This window comes from Aulonocara sp. 'chitande type north' Nkhata Bay, linkage group LG4 (assembly GCF_057382095.1).
Source record: "Aulonocara sp. 'chitande type north' Nkhata Bay isolate Kocher_YH1m ecotype deep benthic linkage group LG4, A_spYH_male_GT1.1, whole genome shotgun sequence".
Classification (NCBI taxonomy): Eukaryota; Metazoa; Chordata; class Actinopteri; order Cichliformes; family Cichlidae; genus Aulonocara; species Aulonocara sp. 'chitande type north' Nkhata Bay.
Window position 1 is genome coordinate 23,040,399 of NC_141347.1, and position 17,972 is coordinate 23,058,370.

A 17,972-nucleotide genomic window follows, 5' to 3' on the forward strand; every position below is an offset into this window, starting at 1 on the left:
ACAAAACATGTGCTTGAAAAAATTCAAAACTATAGAAAAGATACTTAAAAATCTTAACATAACATGGAACATGAATGGAAATCATATTTGCTTAAAATATGTATTGAAATTTGTATGTTTAAAAAACAAATACAATATTGAAATTGAGAATCTCATTAGTAACATTGTGGAATCAGTTCCTAGTCAAAATATGACCTTTTGATATTCCCTCAGTTAGTGACATTTCTTCATCTGACAACTGCGCTATTTTTAAGTTTGTCATAATTTTCCTTCACCATTGAAAGCTCTGTTGAAAAATCTAAAACAAGCAAACAAAAAAGGTCAAAAATATTAAAAATAAGATATTCAGGTTTTGGTGAAGTTGAAGTTGTATTTATTGTCTTTAGAAATGTTTACCTGGAAGTGAGCAGTTATCAGTCTTAAGTGAGAGTTCAATTGATTCCATCATCGTTTTCTGCAGCGTCTCTAGGATGTATTGCTAAGATAGTACCAAACTTTTAATCACTTATCAAAGAACCAGTGAGAAATACATTTAAAAAACACAACTTAAGATGCGTTGGAGGTTGCTAGGACTGAGGAAAGTACTCAAGGAAACACTTTTCTTATAATATCCACTCAAACAGAAAAAGGCATTGTGTAAATATTGGACAAAGGAAAATTGATGTGCAACAGTATGGTTTAAATTGTGTTCAAATATAAATATGTTTAAATATAAAATATAACAAACCATCAAGGCATTCAGCTTCTCCAACATGGTATTTTTTGCCCGCTCAAACATGTTCTTATTTGAGTGCACATGTCTCTCAATAGTCTCCCTCATGTTGTTCAGTGTGCCTGGTCCTCTGAATGCTGCGGCCTCTAGAGTAAGACATAAAACATCTGTCAGACTTTTGATGCAGAATCATGATAAAAAGAAATGTATCGTAGCGGCAACTTATAAATCTCTTTATTACTGATGTAGCTTTCTTCCATAATTTCTTTAATTTTCTGTGTCACACTGTTGTAGACATCTTTCTTCTGCGTCCGGATGATTTTATTGAGTTTTGCCTTGATTTTTTCCTCCTTAGAAAAAAAAAAAAAAAAAAAAAAATATATATATATATATATATATATATATATATATATATATATGAATCATTATTTTTCTGTTTTCACTAATATTGGGAAGTTTAATCTTTTACCTCTGTCTTGAGAAATCTCAGCTGCAGTTCAACATCTTTGTGGTATTTATTCAAAAAATCGGTGTTAAGTGAAAATGTTTCAATTACACCATTAAATGCGCTGCATTTAACTTCATTTCTGAAACATTTAAACAGGATGCTTTTAACAGACAGAAGTAGAATTTTTTATTTTAAAACTGACTTTTACATATCCATTTCATGTTTTTATTTGTTAAAAGGTGTGGTATATAATGTGTATCCTTACGGGAAGGTCTTTCTGAAATCTTCATCAATGCTGTCCATCAAGTATGAAGCTAACATCATGTTAATGTTTATTTGCTTCCCTTTTTTTTGTTTGTAGATGCCACCACTCTGAACAACACGCTTTAGTGTCCAGTGAAAAGCACTACCCTTCTTTCTCTGAAACAAAGTAGAGAACATTTTAACACATAATCATATAAAATGCAAAGTTCCTTGTGTTGATGGAACTAGCTTATACATACATAATACAAGAAGGTCTTCAGTTTTTGTCCATATGAACAGATGGAGCTTTCAACTCCCTTGCTAAGGCATCTCTCAAAAGTCCTATAGGCCTCTGCCATTGCTTTTGCGACTTGCGTAAGTTGTTGGCTCATTGTTCTCTCAAGTTCTCCACACACATGTTTTTTACTAGCCTAAAATAAATTTAAAAAAAAAGAACATGTTACAATTTTTATCAAACTATATCAATTTTAAAAAGAGCTTCACAAACGAGTCAAAAGTAAAAATACAAGCGAAAAAAAGAAAAAGAAAAAAAAAGCAGCATTTCAGATTAAGGAATAGGTATGGGCAATATTTTTTGGTTTGTTTGGACAGAACTTTGAGATTCAAAATTACTAATTCATCAACTACTCGCTCAATGCAACTTCCAATATTGGATTATTCACAACCTGCAACTTATCTTAGAGAAGTGCTATCCTGGCACTTTCTTATTCATGTCTAAGAATGTAAGAACATCTAACACAATAGCAAGAACTGTTCTACTGGCCCTCTCCTCACTTACAACATGCTTTCAGGATTTAATGAAACTGTTTAAAAACATACATCATACCAATATTCTTTGATTAAAAATTCCCTTCTGAGTAAATTTCTTTTATTTTCTCAAGCAGTTGAAAATTGTGTTTTATTCTGCTTTATAAAATGTTGTATTTTTACTTTGCTGTTGCGCTTTCCTAAAAGTCTTTAAGATTCACATTTCATGTGCACCTTGTCATTTTCCAGTGAAACTGAACACACTTTACTAAACTAAACTTACTTTCAATAAACACAGCTTTAAAAACATATTAATCACAAATCTGAGTATTTATTACCACTTACCACTCCTCTGCAGTTGGCCCCTTGAATCAAAGACAGAATCCCATAAGCTCCAGACACATAGTTGAATGTCTCTGAGTGACAGTCATTGAGATCTTGCAAAAATTGCTGAAGTTTGGGTATTTCTGTTAAAAGGAATTTGAATGCTGAAATTTTACATGACTGTGCATACTTTGATTTAAATCCAATCGTTCACTCTTGCTTCAGTTAAAAAATGCAAAAAAAAAAAAAAAATTCTTAGCTATAATATTGTCATTTAAGGAGACTTTACCTACCAGTTTCATCTGCATTTAAGCGTTTCTTTTTTAGAAACTCTTTGGAGCTCACTGTGAAGACCTTGAAATGGTCAACAGTGAAGTGTTTCTGGGGAAAATGGATTTCATTTGAACACAATCTTAACATTAAAAAGAGTTGTTGTGTTAGTTTTCTTCAGCTTGCTCACCTTAATTTTGTGTAGCCTGCTGAATTCTTTCCTCACTTCATCTTTGACTTGCATGTTTCTTTTAACTATAAGGTCCCGGCGTTGAGCTGCTGAACTAGAAGCAAAGATATTTGCACATATAGTTGGACAGTAAGGGGGAGTCTCTAACTAGACCCTTTCTAAGTAAGCAATAAGTGCACCCTTACTGGGTACGTAACAGCTAGGTACTGCTGATAAAATGTACTTGATTAATTAATTAACGAGTGAGCACCGCTTTAAAAGCAGACGTTGTTGTTGAGACAATCCTATAAGTGGCCATCTAAGAAAATTCACCTGAAGGTCAGACTGAAATTCTCAGTGAAATTCAGGGAAATACAAAAAACAATCAAGAGCTACATGTCAAGCTCTACAGGCTTCAGTTAGCATTCTAAATGTCAAAGTTCACAATGATATGGTTAGAACAAAGACTAAACAAGTATGGCTTGTTTGAAGAGTTATAAGGGGAAAACCTCACTTCTCTGGAAAGAAGGTGGCACCATGAGGATTGCAAACTGGGGCTCATTTTACAGCCACTGGAACTGGTCACTGGTAGCTTGAAGTTATTAAGTTGACCTTGAACTTCTATGGTATACCGAAGTATTCTAGAGCCTGTTGTGACGCATCTGTCTGACACCTAAAGCTTTTCCAGAATTGGGTGTACAGCTATACACATTTTGTGTCATACTTACTGGTCATCTGAATCTTCAATGTGATCTGACTTAGTGCAGATAAATAGGATTTGTCGACACTCGCCACCATTTCCAATATAGCTGCTGGCACTTTCCAGGATCTCCCAGGCTTCTTTTTCTGCGATTACTCTATTAATCTCAGTTACAATCCACACAGTAGAACAATTTTCAACAATCTGAAAGAATATTATAATTCAACTGTAAGTAACTTATTATCAAAACTTCATATTTAAAAATAGACAGTAGTGAATATGTGAATAAATTACTTGTTTCCACATTTTATCTCGACTCTTGTTACGGTCACCATTTCCAGGAAGGTCCACAAGTGTGACATGCTGGAGAAAATCATTGTTTGGCACCCTGACAGTCACACATTTCACTAGAGGCCAGTACCACTTCTTTACATCTTTATCATTTCCCTGTTTAGAGTCACTTCTTGTGTATTTGACACATCTTGCAGAGAGTTCTTTAGCCTGCAATAATTTTAAAAAAGTAAGACATCATTACTCTAAGCACTACAAGTGTTTTACAAGTTAAACCATTAGAGCAGCAGAAAATATGACAGAAAAGCACATTTTTTTAAAAAAACAGTGCACACAGAAGAAAAATAAATATTTCATTTATTTTTAAGATATTTACTTACTTGCATGTTGTTCCTGTTTTTAAAGCAAATGTGAACTCCTTACAAACCCAACCAGCTTTGATGTTAGGAAGACCCCAAACAGCAGCCTTGTAAGAATCTCTGGTTTTAATACCAGATCAGTGCATCACATTGGGAGCACAAATGGGATTGTGGGCCTAATTTATTTCACACATTCACTGTGTTGCACATTTTAAAGTCATAACCCAGAATCAGACTATTAAAGTCTGGGTTCTTGCACCTTGTCCTCTTCTCTAAAGTTAAATTCAACTTAAACAATGCACAGATTTGCATTTGTTCAGAGTAGGACTGTTTTGGTGTAATTTAACCCTTAGATACTGGTCAGATCAAATTTGACCTGTTGTGACATTTAACAGTGTGCAATACACATACACTTATTCTTCTTTTTTATACTAAGTTAATATACTGTGTTGTGTTGTTTGTTACGTTGTGATGTGTCATATCGTGTCGTGTTGTGTTATATGTAGTGCCGACGTAGGACAGTTTTTCCAATTTCATTGTACTACTGTACTATGTATGACTGTGCAATGACAATAAAGAGTTATCTTATCTTATCTTATCTTAACAGCAGTAAAATCCTGAAATGTGACAACTTTTATTAAAATGACTCAAAAAACACACATACTTCAGCTGTACTTGAATTTTGAACCAACTTTTCAAATAGAAAAAGTTGATAGATCCATCCATTCATTCTCTTCGACTTATTCAATCTAGGGTCACAAGGGGGCACAGACCTATTCCAGTTGCCATATGGCAAATTGGGGTACACCCTGGACAGGGTTGCCTGTCCATTGCAGGGCTAAAAAGAAACTATGAACTAATGACAGATAATATAACAAAATACAACAGATTTTTAGTTAGTGGACAATGGTCTCATACATGTGATGTATATTGGGCACACTAGTTAAGTTGCACAGTTGAGGATTACTGAAACCAAAGCTGTATGTAAATTATACCATCCTGAATACATCACCCCTGCAAGAATGCGTCAGTAAGTAATAGAGCGGTGATGTCTTACTGATTCACATGACAAAATCTTCCTCCTGCCTTGGAGAAATTCTGGAATTTCTCTGAAATATTTTCCATCCATGAGATCTTCAGAGGACTTTCCTTTCCATTCTTCTCCATAGAGCGCTGAAAACTTTTCACTGATGTCATGATAGTCATTATCAACATCCATTTCACAGTCTTCATTATCCCCAAGAAACTGATGAGATGACCACAACTCATCTTTCCACTCCTAAAAAACAAAAATGCTTCTCAGTTTTATTAAAAGGGCCTAAACCCAGAATACTAAGAAATTATATTTCTGCAGCTAAAACTAATTTTACCTCTGGTGTGATGAACTCAATGTCTGCCTCATAGTTAGAGCCTTGCATGTTAGCCTCCACTTTGATCATGACTGAGGTGCATGCACTGACACTTCCAGAAGGCAAAAGGTTCTTCTCTTCAATGATGGCATTTATCAGAGAACTCTTTCCAGCCCCAGTTTTACCAAATACACCAACCAGCTCCCTCTTGTCTGTCTCCAAATCACTAATTTTTTTCCTGTTAAATAAGATTGTAAATATGGGTTAACTGATCCAACTGACTACACAAATAATCATCACAATGCTTTTCACGTTTCTATAGCTTTTGTTTTTGCTAAGAACTCAATCTTTTAGATGCTATCTCAGAAAAAAAAAATATAGAAATTTAGTAGCTGAAGAGTTAAATTTTTACCTCAAATTTATGGATACCATAAACAGCAAATAAAAGTAGCTGTACTATACAGAATAAAAGTCTGGCAGACTTAAATCGAATCCAAGTGAGACTAATTGTGATCCACACTAAAAGCATTGGAAGAATTCATTTTCTGTTATAACCTGTCTGTCAGCAATACAACTTTAAACTAACTAATAAAGTAAGTAATAGTAAAAAGGTCTTGAGTCTTACAAATTAAATAAGGAATGAATGTCCATGTTACTATGATTATTTATGATTCTAGAATCACTTGCTGGCAAACAAACAAACATGGCTTTCTAACATGGCTATACAGACACAACAAACGTAATACTCACTTCAGGAAAGCACTGAGCTTGTCTTTTTCGTGTAGTCTGGCATGGACGAATTTCATTATGTTTTTTACATCAGACAGAACGATTGCTTCTGTAAGCAAAGAAGTAAACAACTATTTAGCAAGAGCTATAAACCTATGGATCCATCCATCTTCTACTGTTAATCCGAGTCCAAATCTGAATTTGACGCAAAAGACTTTTCTCACAGGATCAAATACCCTGGTGAATCCCAAAAGACACATATAGATTGGTTTGGAAAACTCCCATGCAACCTAGAATATCTTTGGCAGCATACAGTGCTGGTACAGTGTTTTGTGATGATTACGATGGCTGTATTTTTATTCCTGAGTCAAAAGGTTTATTTCATAGCTGGACTGTGCCTAGCACTACACTGGCAAAGACTTTTCGGCGGTAGTCCACCACCTTGGTCTGTCAGTCTAACTGCACTGTCCCACCTCCATGTGACATTGTAGAAGCATATCAACCAAAACAGCCGCACCACATACAGATCCCTGAGAAAAATAAAGGAGAATATCATCCACCCCAGTTGTCTCAGTAACCTTACACAAAGTAATCTCTCTAATTCTCACATTCGATCAGTCTTGCTTCATGGACTCATTGAAAACCCCCCACTTTTTGGTTCAGCTACTGTCAGATCTGGAAGAAGTGGTGAAAAGATGAATCTGAAAAGCTAAGAGAGAAAGAGAAAAAAAATCCACTTACAATAAATGAAACAAAATATGTCAAGGTAACTGACACCGACACCAACAAGTAACAAGCCCTCACACTCACAGGAGGCTGATGTTGCTAGCATCCACCATAGAGAAGTACATGAGGGACAGCAGTTCCCAAAAGAGTGAAAAAGGAATGGAGAAAGGTGAAATTACCATGGTAAGAAAATAGATGAAAGGACATAATTTGGGAGAGATTCAAGGATTACGGTAAAATGAATGGCTACTTTGACGATATGCCACACCTAATCTTTAAACTGTGGCTTTTAATTGTCACATGCTACATTGCAGTGCAACTAAGATATGCTGACCAAACAACAGCTTTACCAATCTGATTAAACCTGTTTAGACTAACATCTAGACTAATTGTAAAACAACAAGTATCTCATTGTTCCAGCATCCAAGAGAAGTAACTGCTAACACAACTCAAGACTGATGCTGTATAACGCAAATGCTATGGCAACGGTGGGACAGGTCACGTCAGGTCAGAGGGGATTTTATGATCACCAGATCTCACAGAACTCCAAGAACAACTGGTGTATTGAAGGGATTGAGTACGAGAGCAGCTGAGCTTAAAGAAAATATTGTGGCTACGCTGGAAACCTGGATCCTCCATGGTTGATTACCAAGAGTATGAGATGTATCCTCTGACAGTCTACTAGAAGAACTGAATGCAGCATTATGGATAATCTTTACTATGACCATCACTGAAACCAACCAGTTGATCTACACCACAGAAGCAGTGATCTTTGGGATGCTTGGATACAAGATAAAAAAGGCCACAAGAAGCAGTATCCTCCATGAAAAAGGAGACTAGAGGCCAAGATCAAGGCAGCAAGGATGGAAGTTAGCCAATTATAAGAGCTCCAGAAAGGTGTGATGAAGAAAGGGATGCTTAAGAAGTACAGCAGGCTACCCATGCCTGAAGCAAAGACTCATAGCCTTCACTAGCCACCTGAAGAGGTACACCAGAAAGATAGAGGCCAGGAGGACAAGCCAGATGTCCTTCTTCAGTAAACCATACAAGGTGTACGCTAAGTAGCACTGGAGGAATATAAGAACAGCAGCCCCACCAAGCCTGGAGATGGAGCAAAAAGACTGGCTGTAGTGATAGATGTAACTATATCAAGATATGATGTCATTAGGAAGAAGTAAAACGAGAAGCTTGAGAAATTCCAAGGGCTGAGAGAAGAACTTTATAAGATGTGAAGGGTGAAAGCAGAGTGGTCCCCACCATGGTAATCAGAGCACTCAGGGCAGTAATGCCCAAACTGGGAGGGTGACTACAACAGATCCCAGAAACACCATGTGAGCTCTATGTGTTAGAGCGCAATCCTGAGAATAGCAAAGATACCGAAAGGATCTCCGGCCTGAAGCTTTCAACTGTCATTAATCTACATTCATACAAATGACATTTAGGACCCATTAACCAGCCCATAGGCTGGAAGAGGAGAAATATGAGTAAACCCAGCCCTGCCAATCACAGCTCACTAAGCTACCACTTCAGGGTTAGTGGTTCAGCTCCTGCCAGTCTCAGCAAGAGTAACTCCAGTTCGGGGGCCAGGGTACCTGGACCTGGGGTATAGAGTATGTTTGGGGAGTGTGGGTGTGTGTACAGTGTCCTTTTCTGTTTGTCTCCATATTGGGTGAGTGCAGAGTATGTGTATATGTGTGCATGAGAGTGGGAATGCACGTTTGTCCCGTCGGGTCTTCCCTCTCTGGGAGCATCTCAGGCCCTCCCAGGTATGGGGGCCTGGGAGGGCCTGTGTGAATGTAATGTATCAGGCACACAATATGGTAACTTTAATTATGGTATATGTAGCACTCATGTTGTTGCCTCTTCAAAAGTAAATTTTAATAACATACTTTTACACCAATAAACCAATACATTAAAAAATGGCAGATTTGTTTAATGGCCAATGTTTAGAGAGAAATACCCAATGGTTGGGAGCTACGTTGTCGTTTAGCTGGTGGTTGCAATTTGCTGGACTCGTCCGGTAGGTCGAACTTTCTCTTTCCTAATTGGATAGAAAAATATTTAAAGAAAAGGATAAATATACAACTTTGTTCTCTGGGATTTGCTCAGGAGTCAAATTTAATATTTAATTTCAATGATATTATTCTGTCCAAGTGACTGTTGTCTTGAAAATACTGCTCAATACTGCTTGTAATAAATAAGATGGCATACATCTTACCTTTACCACTTGTGGATGGCAAAACCTGGGGATCAATGTACATATTAATGCATGAGATTATATATATGTGTGTGTGTGTGTATTAGGGATGCACCGATACCACTTTTTTGAAAAACGAGTATGAGTATGAGTACTTGCATTTCAGTACTCGCCGATACCGATACTGATACCGAGTACTTAATAAAAACACGATTTAAATTTACAGGTAACAGCTTTAGTCCTATAATTTAACAAAAAAACCCAAAAAAACAAAACAAGGGACTGGTTTGGAATTAAGAACATTTATTTAAAATGAAAAGCATGTTGTATGCAACATATTCATGTATTCGTGTATTTTAGTTACAAATATATAATATTTCAGATGTAAAATAATCTTACATTTAGTACTGTAGTTTATCATTGAATACCTATAGCACACAGACTTTACCTTGGGTCAAATATGGTGGCGATGAAGTACAGTGGGTTGTTCTCGACGTCACTGAAGCGCTTCTTGACAGCTGCCAGTAAGGTTGCTTTCATTGTCTTGAGGCCGTGGTCCTCGTCTGTTTCTCTGTTTAGAAGTCTCACTAGCACAGTCACAGCTGGCATGACATCAGAGGCTAGTGCATCGTAGCTGCTCACTTTTGTAGTTAGTTCCTCAAAGGGGGTGAGGATGGCAACAGTCGTCTCCATAAGAGCCCATTGGTGAGCGGTGAGATAGTCAGAGAGTTCATGCTCGGACACATACACCCCAGCACTCGCTTTTGCTCAATGAGGGACTGGAGCATGTAATACGTGCTGTTCCAGCGCGTCTGTACGTCCTGCTGCAGTCTCTTTATTGGCTGGTTGAGCTGTCCCTGAATGTCCTCGAGGCGGGAGTAGGTTAAGGCGGAATGTTTAAAATGCCCAACTATTTTCCGTCCCACTGCTATAGCATCAGCTATGCTCCTCTGTGCTAATAAGCATGGGTAAATAAGCGTGGGTAAACTCTTTGTACTCGTTGTCGTGTTGGGATTTTAGGTGCTTGATTAAATTACTTGTGTTAAATGCGCTACCTTTTGAGCCTCTGGACAATTTCGCTGAGAACAATTTGCAATCCACCTTTGTTTTGTTGTCTTCATTCACTTTAAAATAGTTCCACACGGCTGATATGTCTCGCCTCGCCTTCTCCCCGCTCTGAACTGCAGCCGGGGCCTGGGGGCGGGCACTCGGCACCTGTGATTAACCCCTTACATGCCGCTCAACACAGATAGGTCTCAGACCATGGTATCGGTCCCTGGTATCGGGGGACTTTTAACGAGTACGAGTACTTTAGAAAATGTGGTATCGAGGCCGATACCAGATACCGGTATCGGTGCATCCCTAATGTGTGTGTACATATATAATTCTTACCCGATCTAATTCAGGTGCATCTTCTTGCTCCTGTTAATAGTGAATACAAAAAATCAGTGCAAAATAACTGAAATACATAATTGCTATCATTGATCTTAGCCAGTTATAGCAAAATTGTATCTAACTTACTTTAGCAGATAAATTGACTGTTTCCTCATTTGCACTTTGTTTTTCCTAGCAACAACAAAAGAGGCCCGGTAAATAGTTCTGTTTTAATCTGTTATTTGCAGATACCAATGTAATTTTAACACAGATTTGCATAAATTGAGATTTATCAGACCAAATGTTACAATGTACAATAAGAAATATTAAATTGCATACAGTAAAATTACCTTTAACTGCTTGAATCTCTTCTTGAACTTTAATCCTGGTCCAACTTTTGGAATCAATTTATCAATGAGTTCATCATTAAGTTCATAAAAGCTTTCCTCTGTAATTTCTTCATCTGTAATTAAATAAATCTTAGTAATGCAGAAGTGCAAATCATTTAAAAATTACTACACATGTCTGTGAAGGTTCTCAGTCATCCAGGTCATTGTAGTCTAAAGAGCTTAGAAAGTAAAGTGTCTGGACTTTTTTAAGTTGCTTGAAGACGTTTCACCTCTCATCCGGGAAGCTTCTTCAGTTCTAGGGCCAAATTGTCACGGACCCGGCTCTGGAGGACTCGGGGGTCCGTGACCAGTTTTGACTGTTGTTATTGTTGTTAGTATTATTATTATTTGGTGATGTGTGTTTTCTCCACAATGCTGTGTTAGTCTGTGTCCCACTCGTATGTATAGGCAGGGTGTGGGTGTATACGTGTGTACGTCTGCGGGTGTGGCTGGAGGATGGAGCACAGCCACCTGCAGGCCTGATAGGTGTGGCCCTGCGAAGGACTGGCCACACCTGAAGTTCCTGCCACACCTGTTGGTGATCAGGGCTCGTCGGGGGAGCTACTTAGGAGAGTGTTGGAGCTCCCACCGGCGCGGGATCATTGAGTTATCGTACCAAGTTAGTGTGTCAGCATATGTCTGTGTTGTTCGTATATGCCCGCCGAGGGTTAGTGTTGACGGCTGCCTCTATGGTTTCCCTGCAGGAGGAAGAGTGGTCCAGAAAGGCAGCACGCACGGGGTGTGCGGAAACACAACAGCGGGGAGCACGAGCACGAGCACAGACGTCGGAGGGAAGCACGCACACGGGGTTCAAGGGAGCAACGGGGAGTAGGGATGGGTATTGATAAGATTTTAACGATTCCGATTCCATTTTCGATTCTGTTTAACGATTCGATTCTTTATCGATTCTCTTATCGATTCTTTTTTTTTTTTTAAAAAGGAGAACACTAAGGTCGATTAGCTCAGAGCTTTGTTTTATATCTTCTCTTTGAACAAGATAGAAATTTAGGAGTAACATGGCCTTACAAACCCAACAGTGAGATCTTGAGAGATCCAGCCTACGGCTCTTCAATGGGGTGTCACAGGGTCCCCAGGAAAAAAAAATTGTAAATGTAAAATAATAAAATAAATATTCTTGTGAGACATATCACATATTGACGGGGTCGGGTTATGTTAAAAAGTATAAATTGTTATACTTTGTTCATTGGTTCAAAGGTACCCCACACTTCTTTTTTTGTTTGCTTGTTTGTTCTGGTGTATTTTTCATTTGAACTGTTACTCTGCCAGAGTACTCATATTTACAAGATGGCATTGAACGCCCCATTGGTGTATCAGGAAAACTATTTTGTACGTATGTTCCTTGAAGGGGATTGAAGTCGTTCTTTTTTCCACCGCAGCGAAGGGCTAGGAGTAGGAGAGGAGCTGCTGTATGTTTTTGTTATCGATCTGATTGTGAAATAAAGCATATGCAGTGAGAAAGCAACTCCAGGAGTCATCCCTGCCTTAAAGCTGCAACATTCTTCTGTAGCAATAACAAAGTATAACATAAATTGTTCTGTGGCAATTACACAAGAATATCCAGTAATGTCCCTGCCTACAATTAAACACATTCACTTACCAAAAATCGGGGGCATCTGCTGTGGTAAATGGGTGCAAGCCTTTGACCACAAACTTAGACACTGCTCGGTGACATTAGTCTATCCTGGCCTGAAAGGAGACGCTACCGGTAGACTGCAGCGAGAACTGCCAGCGAGCGCCAGCCAGACTCTGTCTGTCTCTCTCATCATGGTCACCTACATGTACAGTAATGGCAGGTCTTGTAATAAGGCAGATTGCGCTAACATAATATGCACTGTTAGTTGATTATTTACCTGCCGCATTAACGGGAGAGGACGTGCAAACGTTAGCGCTGCTGCTGGGTTGAGAGTCACGAGTCCGGAGCGGAATTAAAAACGCGTGTCATCGCGTGTTTTGTGAGCAAATGCTTTTGCATATTCGTAGTGTTTCCTCCCTTAAATGAAATATCTACTTTGCAAGTTGCCCTGTTGTCATCGGTTCTCATAAAGTATAATCAAACTTTTGAGCGTTTGAGCCGCTTAGGCGCCATGTTTCCTGCCAGGTAAATGACGCTCCGCAACGTGGTGACGTCATTCGGGGCGACTGGAATCGATAAGGGAATCGTTTGCAAAAATGGCAAACGATTCCAAGGAATTGAAACAGTGGGAACCGGTTCTCAACAAGAACCGGTTTTCGATACCCATCCCTAACGGGGAGTTATTGTGTTTACAGTTTTTCACTGTGAATAAAGAGCACTGTTTGCATCGCAGAGTCTGCGTTTTGGGTCCTCCTTTCCCCACATCCCCACGGTCTGCCAGCCAGACCGTGACAGAATGATCCCGCCAACCACCATGGACCCAGCAAACTCAGGAGTTGCCACGGAGGAGAGATCGCTCACGCAGCTATGGGATTACTGCCGGAGCGTAATCCAGGCTGTAGACCCACCCAAGAGACATATACAGGTAGTGTTCTTTGACAATTATCTCTCATCCACTACCTTCACCATGAACATTCTGGACATTAACAAACTTAGGCACCTGGTCGCTAGTTTAAGGGAGAGCTCGAGTTTTGAACTATTTGGCTTGGGTGGTCCGAGCATGGACAGTTCGGCTGCTCTCCTAGAGACTCTAGCCGCTTGGTTTTTCACGCGTCGGCGGAGGGCTTTCCCGTCGATGCTCGCGGCACAATCGTTTGATCCGCCGTTACGGAAGGCATGCCGCACTCTCTACCATCATCCCATTACGCCTCAACCCACTCCTGCGATTTCAGCCCAGTCAGCTGGCAACGGACCAACAGCGCTCATCACCGCAGTGAGTAAACCCGACTCGTTTGTGTCTATTAATCATGTCATTGAAAATCACAACCCAGATGAACAGCAGAGGACTGTTTCCGTACACCCGGCCCCGCCTTCACGGAGGAGAAGGCGTCCTCGCAAGCAGCGTTCAACCACATCCACACTCACTCCTGTGCTGGTCGAAGACTCAGGACCAGCGGCTCTGGATGCCACAGTGAGTAAAATGGACTCTGCCGGTGTTATAAATTCCCTTTCTGTAAACATAAAAATAGAAACTGTTTGCTGTACCTCCAAAGACCCAGCAAATATTCCCTCTGAGACTGTAAGCTGGGAGCTAGGGAGTTCCGAGCATACAGACCCAAATGACTTTTTGGCTCAGTCTGGCCGCATGGAGACGGAGGTTCTCCCCAGGGCTTCCCCAGAGACCGAACTGGAGGTCTCAGTTGCCTCTGGACCCCTGGAATTTGTTGGGCCAGCTGTAACATTTTCATCCTCTCCACCCTTCATAGTAGCCATCTCACCCTCACCTCAGCCTGCTGCCCAGCTGGTGGCTCAGTCTTCAGTCCTGTCAGCCTCTCACCTTCATCCTCAGTTGGAGGTCGATATGCCGGCCGGACCACCTCTGCCATCATTTCACCCATCTGTCCCTGCATCGCTGTCCAGTCTACCGGGAGTGGCTGCCACACCATCGTCGCCTCCGGATCATCCATCTGTGGCTGAAGCGCAGCCGTCAACTCATCCGCCTGCAGTCGCCCCTCAGCCGTCTGCTTCACTGGCCGCTACCTCACCACCCGCACCTGCCCTGCCCGAGTGGGAGCTCTGCGGGCCCCAGTGGGTGCTCAGCGAACGGGAGGAGCTCGCGCTGCCGGAGCAGGAGCTCGCGCTGCCGGAGCAGGAGCTCGCGCTGCCAGCCGAGGAGGAGCTCGCGCTGCCAGCCGAGGAGGAGCTCGCGCTGCCAGCCAAGGAGGAGCTCGCGCTGCCAGCCGAGGAGGAGCTCAGCGAGCGGGAGCCGGAGCTCAGCGAGCCGCCAGCCGAGGAGCAGCTCAGCGAGCCGGAGGAGCTCAGCGAGCCGGAGGAGCTCAGCATGCCCGAGCAGGAGCTCAGCGAGCCGGAGGAGCTCAGCATGCCCGAGCAGGAGCTCAGCATGCCCGAGCAGGAGCTCAGCATGCCCGAGCAGGAGCTCAGCGAGCCGGAGGAGCTCAGCGAGCCGGAGGAGCTCAGCATGCCCGAGCAGGAGCTCAGCATGCCCGAGGAGCTCAGCGAGCCGGAGCAGGAGCAGCTCAGCGAGCCGGAGCAGCTCAGCGAGCAGGAGCAGCTCAGCGAGCCGGAGCAGCTCAGCGAGCCGGAGCAGCTCAGCGAGCAGGAGCAGCTCAGCGAGCCGGAGCAGCTCAGCGAACCACCAGCAGAGGAGCTCGGCGAGCGGAAGGAACAACCGGCGCTGCCAGCCGAGGAGGAGCTCGGCGAGCCGAGGGAGCTCTCGCTGCCAGCCGAGGAGGAGCTCGGCGAGCCGAGGGAGCTCTCGCTGCCAGCCGCCGAGGTGGAGCTCTCGCTGCCAGCCGCCGAGGTGGAGCTCTCGCTGCCAGCAGCCGAGGAGGGACCCGCTCAGCCGGAGCCGGAGGTCAACGAACCGGAGGGACCTCCACGTCTGGCGCGGCCTCCACGCCATCCACGTCCTCTGCATCCACGTCAGCGACCAGCGCGTCATGAACCGTGTGCCACACCTCGCTGTTGCTCACCGGAGGAGCAGCGCCGCCACCGGACCCGTGGCAGGCCGCCTGGGGAGCAGCGCCGCCGCCTTCGGACCCGGGACAGGCCGCCGGAGGAGCAGCAGCGCCGCCGCCACTGGAGCAGTGGCAGGCCCCCAGAACCGTTTTTCTGCTGTTGCCGGACCCGTGGCTGCCCGCCCAAGCTGCAATGTCGCCACCATTGGACTCGAGGTAGGCCCCCTGAACTCTTTTGTTATGTTGATGGGCCGCCTGAGACTGTTTTGTGGCATTTTTTCTTTTTGTTGCTCCGCTGCGGGATGCGCGGTCGGACTCTGGGACTGTGACCATGGGGGGGTTGTTTTCTTTGGGGGTTTTTGCTTGTTTTGGTTCTGCCCTCCGTCCTGGACCTCCCGCCGCCCGCCCTGGGTTGGTTGTGCTGTTTTTGGTTTGTGTTTTTGGGTCGTCGGGAGCCGACCCTTAGAGGGGGGGTACTGTCACGGACCCGGCTCTGGAGGACTCGGGGGTCCGTGACCAGTTTTGACTGTTGTTATTGTTGTTAGTATTATTATTATTTGGTGATGTGTGTTTTCTCCACAATGCTGTGTTAGTCTGTGTCCCACTCGTATGTATAGGCAGGGTGTGGGTGTATACGTGTGTACGTCTGCGGGTGTGGCTGGAGGATGGAGCACAGCCACCTGCAGGCCTGATAGGTGTGGCCCTGCGAAGGACTGGCCACACCTGAAGTTCCTGCCACACCTGTTGGTGATCAGGGCTCGTCGGGGGAGCTACTTAGGAGAGTGTTGGAGCTCCCACCGGCGCGGGATCATTGAGTTATCGTACCAAGTTAGTGTGTCAGCATATGTCTGTGTTGTTCGTATATGCCCGCCGAGGGTTAGTGTTGACGGCTGCCTCTATGGTTTCCCTGCAGGAGGAAGAGTGGTCCAGAAAGGCAGCACGCACGGGGTGTGCGGAAACACAACAGCGGGGAGCACGAGCACGAGCACAGACGTCGGAGGGAAGCACGCACACGGGGTTCAAGGGAGCAACGGGGAGTTATTGTGTTTACAGTTTTTCACTGTGAATAAAGAGCACTGTTTGCATCGCAGAGTCTGCGTTTTGGGTCCTCCTTTCCCCACATCCCCACGGTCTGCCAGCCAGACCGTGACACAAATGGTGGATAGTCCCAGATTTAAGTCCTAGGGGAGTGTCCCCCAACGGGGTCAAGAGCTCCCTGTTGATCCTCTACATAATCCCACGAGCCAAGGTGTGAAAACGTGTGTAGGTAACAATCAGCCAAGGTTTCAGGTGAACTTATTGTGAAACCAAGCCCCAACCATGTGATTTCTTGAGGTCAAGAGGCCAAGGATGTGAGTGGACATTAAGGCGTTTGGGAAAGGATCTCAAAACTGGATTATAGATTTCACAGAGTGGGTGTTGTTTCTGGAGTATTTGGTGTCTGACCCATTGTTATGGGCCATTTGATCCTTATACAACTGTTGCATGAGCTTGGTCCACATAGCATTAAGTACATTATATGTCTCGGGTCTTGTTCATGAGTTATGGGAGAAGGGAGCAGGAGATCAAAAGACAGATTGGTGCTGCAGCTGCATTGATGTGGACGTTGTTCTGTTCCATCGTGGTGAAGAGAGAGCTGAGTGTAAAAGCAAAGCTCTCAATTAACCAGTCGATCTACATGCCTATCATCATATATGATCATGAGCTGTGAGTAACTGAAAGATCGCAGATACAAGTGGCGGAAATGGGCTTCCTCCAAAGGGCAGCTGGCCTCTCCCCTAGAGATCGGGTGAGAAGTCACCCAGGAGCCACTGCTCTGTGGAAAGCCAGTTGAGGTGGTTCAGGCATCTGACAAGGATGCCTCCTGGGCACCTTCTGAGTGAGGTGTTCCAGGCATGTACAACCAGGACACTATTCACTATTCATTCACTCTCGTATTCACACACGCCCAAGGACACAATGACCAGGACAGAGAGCCCGGGGATTTTGAACCAGCGACCTTCCGGTTACAGATGCACATACCCAACCCCCTGAGCCACGGTCGCCCCAATAGAAGAAAGACAATATGCTCTTCCTGATACAGACCCAAATCTCCAGCTGGAAACAATCCAGTGACCTTTCGCTTGCCAAACTGACGTGTTAAACACTGCATCACATCAATATTGTTTAAAATCTGTGCTCATCAGTGATGCATAGTAATACCTTACCTTCAAATTTATCCATCCACTTTTGTAGATCCCATTCAGTCAGTTTGTTTCGCACAAAATCATCCATGACCACGAAGAAAAACTGAAAGATAAATTGTAATTTCTAATCAAACAACAAAATGGCTAGGAATAGGCAGATATATAA

At 43.1% G+C, this 17,972-nt stretch overlaps 2 protein-coding genes, 1 long non-coding RNA gene and 1 pseudogene across 3 annotated transcripts; 2 read left to right on the forward strand and 2 right to left on the reverse strand.

Annotated features, from left to right (window-relative positions):
* Positions 1-81: 81 nt before the first annotated feature.
* Positions 82-17,894, reverse strand: LOC147332578 (nuclear GTPase SLIP-GC-like). Its single transcript, XM_086289240.1, has 21 exons — positions 17,828-17,894; positions 11,010-11,122; positions 10,807-10,851; positions 10,678-10,707; positions 9,307-9,331; positions 9,049-9,129; positions 6,384-6,471; positions 5,655-5,871; positions 5,342-5,563; positions 3,929-4,135; positions 3,663-3,838; positions 2,956-3,049; positions 2,789-2,876; positions 2,517-2,638; positions 1,664-1,834; positions 1,426-1,580; positions 1,182-1,299; positions 954-1,062; positions 728-858; positions 397-478; positions 82-298 (listed from the first exon to the last, which is right to left on the reverse strand). The coding sequence occupies exons 1-21, from the start codon at positions 17,892-17,894 to the stop codon at positions 228-230; spliced, it is 2,412 nt and encodes an 803-aa protein (XP_086145366.1). The 3' UTR covers positions 82-227.
* Positions 9,730-10,645, reverse strand: LOC147332579 (zinc finger BED domain-containing protein 4-like; annotated as a pseudogene).
* On the forward strand, positions 13,778-15,949 carry LOC147332580 (uncharacterized). The gene is made up of 3 exons (XM_086290439.1): positions 13,778-14,709; positions 14,965-15,254; positions 15,483-15,949. Exons 1-3 carry the CDS (start codon positions 13,778-13,780, stop codon positions 15,947-15,949), a joined length of 1,689 nt encoding a protein of 562 aa, XP_086146565.1.
* LOC147332581 (uncharacterized) lies at positions 16,186-16,710 on the forward strand. The gene is made up of 2 exons (XR_015128826.1): positions 16,186-16,448; positions 16,534-16,710. It is a non-coding gene; the product is annotated as an uncharacterized LOC147332581 (long non-coding RNA).
* Positions 17,895-17,972: the final 78 nt, after the last annotated feature.